Here is an 8913-nt window from a genome sequence, read left to right as displayed (position 1 = left end):
GTGGCATTTGCACGGGCAGAGAGGAAAAGGGGGAGAAAATCAGCTCCAAATGAGCAGCTGAATCCCAGCCCCACTTCAGGCCAAGGCTGGGGCTGAGGCAGGAGCTGAAGGCTCCCAGAGCGATCCAGGATCCAGGGCTGGAGCCCAGCCTGCCCCACGGCACCAGCAGCTGCTCAGGAGCTTTAAACCATCCCAGTTATTTATATACCAGCCAAAGACTTGGATGCTTCCTCACAGAGCTCTGTAGCTGGAAATCTCAGCCAGGAAAACAACTTCCCACTGAGATTTCCCAGGGGCCTGAAAGAATATTCCTCAAAATCGCTGTGTTTTGCTCAGCAATAGGGGATACAGGAAAGGAGAATAAACTGCATTTTAAACAACCCTGTAATAGTGAAGGATTGAGGGAGTAACTGCAGGATCACCTGGCTGTGGTGACCCTCACCTGAAGGATTCCACAGGAAGGATGGGGAGGGATTTTGGAGAAGGGCCTGGAGTGGCAGGACAGGGGGAATGGCTCCCCAGTGCCAGAGGGCAGGCTGAGGTGGGATACTGGGAAGGAATTGTTCCTGTGGCACAGGGTGGCACAGCCAGGAGCTCAGCCACAGCCTGGGAAGGGGTGACTGTATTTATGGGAATAGTGACACTAGTTATCCTGGGAAATAACAAACCAGCACTGCAACTTCCAGCGATGAAAGCAGAGATTAAGCTGCCATAAAAACATAATTACCTCGTTAAAAAACGCTCTTGCAGGCTGTGAAGCAAATGATTTATATTTTTCTTCTGGGTTTTGTCCAAATAATCTAAAAATAGATCTGAAAGCCCCACCAGGATTGCTGAAAATCCTGCCCAGTTCACTTCACAAGGAGCAGTGTAAACAAGGAGTCTGACATAAATTTCTCTTATTGATTAAGCAATCCTTGCAAACCCAGTGCTCTTGTAGAGCCTTAATTCAAGAGCTGGGCTCTAAAAGAAGAACAATTATGAGCTTTGAACACTTTAAGTGCCCATTCTGGTAAATAGGTGAGCTTGAGCTGGGGCTGAGAGAACTCCCTGCAGCTGCTGGAGCGGAGCAGGGCAATGATAACAATCCCAGCAAAGGATTTACTCCAATCCTGAGTGTCTGCATTCACAGTGCAAGGTGTGCTTCACCTGTGGACCCTGCCCAGGGGATACCTGAAATTCCAATACCCCAATGATATCATTCCTTTAGACAGCCAGTGTCCATGGAATGCCTTCAGATCCTGCTGCCTCCACAGCAAGCTGGACTCCAGAGAGCCCAGAGGGAGATCAGATCCCCTGGATTGTTAAGCAAATTCCAACCCTGAGCTAGAAGGACATAAAAGCAATGATGCAAACACACACACACTTGTAGAGCTCTGTAAACAGTTGTTTTCTATTATTTGTACTTATTACGGATCATCAACTCTCCAGTTCCAGGGCTCATCAGTCCCTCACGCCTTTTCTCCTTCTGGAGAATTCCCATAAAAACACACACAGGTCCAGGCTTCCATCCATGAAAGCTGCTCTCCTTCACAACCAGAGAACAAAAATGTGACCAAATGTTCCCAAGCCACGGAGAACTGGGGGAGCTGGGAGCTCCCAGAGCCAAGTCCAGGAAGGGAACAGCCCTTGGCTGGTGGTTGGGTAATAAATAACTTGGAAGGGGAACAAAGACTGGTTTGAGTCAAGCTCCCTAAAAGCCAAGGCTGGCATCTCTCAGGCAGCTGCTAGAAGAGCTCAAGGCAAAGGAGAGATGCTCTTTAACACAAGGTAAGAATTGCAAATGCTCCCTTACATGTTCAGCAGCAGAAAAACTGGGCAGGCTGGAGAATGTCTGCTGGCTGAGGAGGGAAGGAGAGAGCACAGCTGGCAGGGCAGGAGGAGGAGGAGGAGTTATTCCCTGTTACTCCCATGTCCCAAGGCCATGGCAGGGGACAGGGGTGGCACAGGGCACCCTCTACAGCCACAGCCAGGAGCAAACAGCACCAGGACCAGGCAGGAATGAGAGGAGAGGCTTCCCTTGGGATCCTGGACTGAGAGAACACAGATCCCACCCCTACCTGTGCCTCACTGGGTGGCCAGAGAGCTCTCCCTGTCCCCAGCCTCACTCTCTGCCTGCCCAGCACTCCCAGGACAGCAGCAGCTGGAGCCACACGTCCCTCTGGCTGCAGTGTGCCATCAACATTTCCCCCCTTCCTTGCCTGTAAGCAAACCAGGAGGGACTGGCACAGCCAGAAAAATGAGATTTCACTCCCTCAGCAGCCAAGCATCTTGCTGAAACCTGGTTTGGATTGCTGTGAGGACACTGAAAGGACAGGATGCATTTCAGAGGCAATAAAACCATATTAACATCATACCTGTGTCACACTCCTCAGGCTGCATTGCCAAAGGCTTTCACCACAAGTCTCATTAGCAATCCCATTAAAACAAGAACACAGCTGGTGAGAGCATTTACTGTGCAGAAGACTCAAATTCTTCTAAATTTATAGTGGCAAAATTGATTACTGATTCTAACATCTGTTGCAGATTTTACATTTAAATTCTCCTTAAAAAGCCCCTCAGCTCAGAAACATCATACATAGCTCCCCTCCCTCAGGAGCCACATAAATCATTTCCCTGCAAATCAAATATGTCTTTTCATAAAAACAATTGTTCCTGTCATTTGTTACATAATAATCAGCACTAAAACCTGCTGAGGATGTAACTCGATCTATTTATGCTGTTTGTAATCACACAAAGACAAGGGTAACTGGGAAGACAGGATAAAAACAAAAGGAGTTAAGTAAATAGCAGCAGATGCAAGGCTGGGAATGTTTAAATATCAAACCAGTCTGTTCATTACCCAGGAATATAACAGGAGCTACCTGTGAGCAGTGTGAAAATTCAGACCAGGAGACAGTAATGAGAGATGTTTTTGTATCTCACGTTTTTGTATCTTCCCCTGGATAAACCATTCCTAGCACCTTCCAGCAAGGAATATCCAAAGCCAGGCATTGCCAGTGTGTGATATCCTAGCACAGGGAACCATTTCCTCTCTTGATCTTTTTTAATAAGGGAAAACCCCAGGTGTCTGCTCCACCTGTCCCAGGGAGCCCTGACCCTGGTTCTCCAGGAAATCCTAATCCCCTTGAAGCAGAAGAGTGAGGGCAAGGTTAGATGCCAGATCTGAAGCTGTGTTGTGTGTGATGTCCACAGGCACAGTCTGAGCTCCTGGCAGTGCCACTGAGCTGCTTGCTCTGCTTTGTGACCCTCCTGGAAGGACAGGAAGGACAAGCTCCTGCTCCATCATCAGCCGGCAGTGCCACACCACCCCCTGAACCTGCAGGGCTCATTCCTGCTCCGTGCACGGCTCCAGACTGCCTGAGAGAACATTGGCACCTGGTCCCTGCAGGTCCAGCAGCTCAGCTCAGCTCAGCTCAGCCTCTGGCAGCACAGCAAGTCCTGCCCAGCCAGCCCGTGCACGGGACAGGATCCATCACGAGGGAGCTGCAGACAGGGGAGGTGACGCCACTCCAGGGCTGGAAGATGTTCCTCAGAGCACGAGGGACAGCAGGGACCTTCAGCCCAGAGCTCAGCAAGCCCGTGGACATCCATGGACCAGCAGCCACTTGTTCAAGAGCTGTTTTGCTCACCCCACGTCAGGAGGAGCATTCCCAGCAGGTCAGGGAGGGACCCTGCCCCTGTGCCCAGCCCTGGGGGCTGCTCTGGAGTGCTGTGTCCAGCTCTGGATCCTCAGCACAGCAGGGACAGGAGCCCCTGGAGCACGGCCAGCACAGGCTGTGAGGATGAGGAGGGCCTGGAGCATCTCCCTGTGGAGGAAAGGCTGAGGGAGCTGGGGCTGTTCAGCCTGGAGAGGAGCCCCAGCTGAGAGGGGCCTCAGCCCTGGCTGTCCCTGTGTGCAGGGAGGGCTCCCAGCAGAGCCCGGGCTCTGCTCAGGGGCCCAGCAGTGGCACCAGAGCCACGGGCAGGGTCCGAGCCCAGCAATTCCCCCTGCACAGGAGGCACAACTCGTGCCCTGGGCACTGCCCAGCCCTGCCCAGGCTGCCCAGGGAGGGGCTGGAGTCTCCCTGAGCGGGGATATTCCCGAGCCCTCTGCACACCATGCGGTGCCCTGTGCTCTGGGCTGGAGCAGGGAGGTGGCACCGGTGACGCTCTGTGTCCCTGCCAGCCTGGCCCAGCCCGGGCTCCAGGAAGGTGAAAAGGCCCCTCAGAGCTGCTGCCAAGGGATGTGAACCATGAACAGGACACGTGCTGCTCTGTCCATCACCATCCTCCATCCAGCTCCTTATTCCCCGTGTAGAAATCCATAAGTCTTTGTCACACTGGGTCACTGCAGCCCCATTCCACTTCTCAGCACTTCCCCCAGAGCTCCTGCTGTCCCCACGTGTGATGCTGCCTCGTGCAGAGGAGCAGGGCTGCCAGAGCAGGGTTTCACCAACTGGAACAACCATTAATTGGCTCTTGTGCTATCAGTGTTTCAAGGACCCTTCAAAGTGCAGTTGCTTGGAGGAGAAAATGCACCTGCTAGTGGAGCTGCTTCCTCCTCTCCTCTTCACCTTGACCAGGGTATTTTTAGCTGTATGGACAGACTTGCCAATACTTTCACCTTCAATTGTTTGCAAGGAAACTTCTCCCAGTAATGAACACTCAGGGTCAAGAGAGGCAGCAGGAAATAACTGGTGGGCAAAAGCAATTTCCCAAAAGACTTTTTCAGTATTTTGTGCCCTCAGTATTTTAGCTCCCCTTCCTCCCACAGATTTCTCTGATCACAGAGAATTTAGTTTGCACTTGATTTTAATACCCTCAGAGTTTGGCCTGAGGTTTTGTACCAGAGTGCTGTACCTCCACACACAAAGCACCTGACCCCACTGCCCACATGCCTTTGCAGCAGAAAGTGCCACTCAATTCCTCTGAGTCTCACAGATCCACTGATCTAAGTTCATTTGGCAGAGAATGGTCCAACACTGTCATCTGAGAAGGCAGGAAAACTCATTATTCCAACAAAAGCTCATTATTCAAAGCAACAGTCTCTCTTGGCTGTTGATCCCAGCAGGTAAGGTGACAGCGTCTGCCAGATCAGTAAACACAGCCCTGGCTTCCATCAGAGCCCAGGAGCAGGAACAAGAGAGGCAGACATGCCTGTGGGGCACTGTTCTTATCCATTCCTGTGCTGCTTCATTAATTACTCCAGCAGTCAGCAGTCACACAGAGCCTGAGCTGACACCAGCCCAGGGCCCCAGGGCACTGCTCAGCTGAGTCCAACACACCCAGGGCACAGCTCCCCTGCTGCTGGGCCCAGATCCCCTGGGCTGGGTCAATCCTCCAGAAAAAAGCAGATTTCTCTGCAACAGGAGAGTGACAGGGCTACCAAACTCCAGCACACACATTTTAATGTCCTTTATGTACTGCCATTTCAAGGGAGCCTCTGAGAACCAGAGACAAGGAACATGGGATTTACAGTTTCCCTGAATTTCCAGCTTTCCTTCATAGTGTAATATTGATAAACTCTTCATCCCTCACAGCACCTTTTATTCACAGCATTTACTGCCCTGTTTGACACACACATTCTGCTCTGGAAAACCACCCAAACCTGCTGCACTCCACACACCTGACAGCCCCAACCATGGAAATGTATTCCCAACACACCAGGACCCACTCCATGGTCCCTCTTAAAGCCTCTCAAGTCTTCCACTTCTGCAGAAAGTAGAAGCAGGTAAGGTGAGATGGAAGAACAAAGGTGTGGTGAGTCAGCAAAGTGTAGAAGGAAGGAAAAAAACATCTAAAAGCCATTTAGAAGTCCATTCTTAAGTGGGTACCTTTTCAGCCAAGGCCTTTAAGCTGTCTAGAAACCTCTGCCAGAAGTCCTTGAAGAGGGGTCTGTCAATCCTCCTCAGGCTCTCCTTGGTGCTGGCATCCACACTGACATAGAGCTGGGTCACAGGCTCCAGCCTCCTGCAAAGGGAAAAGGGAACTGCTGCTGTCACAAAGCTGCTGCTGGAGTTTGTGTTCTCCTGCAGGAACAGGAACTGGACACCATTTCCAGGGAAAGTTCATCTCTTGGGGAGTGGGCACTGGATGATCCTGGAGGGATTTCCCAACCTCAGGGATTCTGTGATTAAATTCAGCCAGTTCCCACTGCTGGACGTGCTGAACTGCCCTGGCCTGCAGCAGGATCACCAGTGACATTTCTGAAAGGATCTCAGAGCTGTTTAGAAAATAAACCCACACACAAACCACCACCACGTTTTCCTTCTGCTGCCAAGGCTCTTATCCCACAGGAATGCTGGACAGAGCCCCTCTGGTCACAAGAGCTGGGAGACCAACACTGGGAACTCCTGAAGGGACAAACCCCTGTGCTGGGGGATGAGCCTCGCTGGAGTCTGAGCCCTCCCATAAATGCCAAAGGAAGAAAGGAGAAGCAGCAACAACACAGTCCATCAGCAAAAGGATCAAAGGGATTGAGGAGAGCCTAGAAAGGAGCTCCCTCAGAATCCCAGGATCCCTGAGGCTGGAAAAGCCCAGCCTGTGTCTGATCCCCACCTTGTCACCAGCCCAGGGCCCCGAGTGCCACCTCCAGGGACAGGGACACCCCCCCAGGATGGAGACAAACCCTTCCCACTGGCAGGAGTGACAGGGGAAAGGCAGGGAGTGTGACACAGCCACCCTCTGTGGCATCTCCCACCCCGGGGGCTGCAGCATCCACAAGCACAGCCCAAAGTACCACAGAGCTCTCAGCATTTGGGGGCAGCGCTTTGGGAGTGCTCTGTGTGTCTGTAAGGAGCAGGCACCAGTCCCAGCTTCGTTTCAGAGAAGTCACAGCTTCATCTCCTCTAGAGAAGATGACAGGAAGTCAGAAGCTGCCAAACAGTGCCACCTAAAAATACCACAGCTGACCTAGGGACAAGAACTGGCCAGAGTGAGACTGATCACAGCTCTTTGTGTCCAGAAAATTCCACTTAATGTGGACACAGCCAACCATCAGAACACATTCTCAGTGTGTGCATTTAAACAGCAAAGTGAAATAATCCAGAACAAACTGAATATTTCAGGTTAAAATCTCAGTTTTGTAAACAAGCTTGTCTGGACTGGCAGCCCAAAGCCACAGACTCCAAAATGACCAAATGTTCTGAGCCTAAGTGGATTGAAGTGCTCAGTTTCCAGGCACACTCAGCCAAACTCTTTCTTTACTCAGTGCTGTCTTTGCTTAATTAAAAGGGGCCCCAGTGAAGATGGAGCAGGTGCTTCTCAAAAGAGCTGCTGAGGAAAATCATCTCAAAGCTAGAGACAGGCAGGAGCCAGCCCTGTCAGCTGGGGAAGTGAAGGAATCAGAAGTGATCCCAGGGAGGGGCTCCAGCCAGGAATGGTCCCCAGGGCTGGGAATCCAGCCTGGATGAGCTGGGCACGTTCTGCCAGGGGGAACAAGGAGAGGGGGCAGCCATGGGGGCAGTGAGAACAACACTGCTGTTCCTGGGACACAGCTCCAGTGCAGGATAACAGCAAATCCAGCCCTGTGCTACCAGGATGGATCTTTGCTGTCAACTTCCAAGCCAGCTCAGACACCTGAGATGAAATCCAGGAGACCAAATCCATGGCATTTACACATGGATCTGGATAGAAATCCTGAGCTGAAACCTTCAGCTGAGCTGTGCCACTCAAATAAATTGACTTCAGGCCTCCAGGCTTCACCAGGCAGGCAGGACAGAGCCCACGAGAACCAGGAACAGCAACATCAAAAATGAGCATTTGCTGGTGAGCATTAATCATCATCTGCTCATTATTGGTACTATTATTGATCATAAACACAAACCCACACATGAGGAGGTTTGTTCACAGCCATGGATCAGGGACAGGAGCCAGGTATGGGTTGAGTAGGAGCTCACCTGGTGTAAAACCTCCCTCAGTTCATTGTGAGCCTGTGGCAGGTGAAGCTGCAGCCCAAAGAGAGGAGGAGGAGGAGGAGAGGAAGGCACAGGGGGCACCCCCTGGAGCCCCTGTCCTGAATCCAGCCACACTCCAGGCCATGCTGCCCTCTCCCAGAAGGGGTTGGGAGGGACCTTAAAGCTCATTCAGCCATGGCAGGGACACCTTCCCCTGTCCCAGGAGCTCCAAACCCCATCCAGCCTGTCCTGGGGCACTGCCAGGGATCCAGGGACAGCCCCAGCTGCTCTGGGAATTCCATCCCAGCCCCTGCCCACCCTGCCAGGAACAATCCCTGCCCAAAATCCCATCCAGCCCTGCCCAAAATCCCATCCAGCCCTGCCCTCTGGCCCTGGGAGCCATTCCCTGGGTCCTGTCCCTCCATCCCTTGTCCCTCTCAGCTCTCTTGCACCAGAGGTCACCCTGCCCATTGCAGGATGAACTTTTTGATGAGTTTCTCTGCTGACAGCACAGAAGTGAGCTGGATGCCTACTTCAGTTCCCATATTAAGCAAATCATCTGCTTTGATGAGCCAAAGATCAGTTGCAATTTTTAAGACAGCAAGCCTAGCATTTTATCCCCTTCTTTTTTGTTTCTTTTTAAAAAGATTCAGCAGATCCGAAAAGTGCAGCTTCAAAATAGTGTGTGCTCTCTTTTTAAACTGCTATATTTAGGAAAGAGCAATTTCTATCTACCAGGCACATAATACATGACTTAAAGTAACTTGATTACACAATTATTCAATCATTTGCAATGCCTTTGTAGTGTGTAATTACTCACTCCCAAACTGCCTGCACTCCCCCCTCAGTGCCAGGTTCAGACCACGAGGAGTGCAGAGGAAACTGTCCCAGGAGCACTGAGAGGAGCTGGCATGGGCTGGGTGACACAGCAAGGCCACCCTGCCCATAGATCCCACAGATCCCACACTGAGAGGAGCTGGCATGGGCTGGGTGACACAGCAAGGCCACCCTGCCCATAGATCCCACAGATCCCACA

The 8913-nt window shown here is 51.8% G+C and overlaps 1 protein-coding gene across 2 annotated transcripts in view; it reads right to left on the bottom strand.

Moving 5' to 3' along the window:
• Positions 1–8913, bottom strand: part of LOC107212950 (S-adenosyl-L-methionine-dependent tRNA 4-demethylwyosine synthase TYW1) — a 47430-nt gene that overhangs the window by 14400 nt on the left and 24117 nt on the right. For both annotated transcript variants that reach the window (XM_015646887.3, XM_033518918.1), the window contains exon 12: positions 5817–5952. In XM_015646887.3, coding sequence (XP_015502373.1) covers positions 5817–5952 — 136 coding nt within the window. The remainder of the gene's footprint in view (positions 1–5816; positions 5953–8913) is intronic.

Source organism: Parus major, chromosome 19 (genome assembly GCF_001522545.3).
Source record: "Parus major isolate Abel chromosome 19, Parus_major1.1, whole genome shotgun sequence".
Classification (NCBI taxonomy): Eukaryota; Metazoa; Chordata; class Aves; order Passeriformes; family Paridae; genus Parus; species Parus major.
Note: the sequence above shows the minus strand (reverse complement) of the source record. Positions and strands in the feature narration are given on the sequence as shown.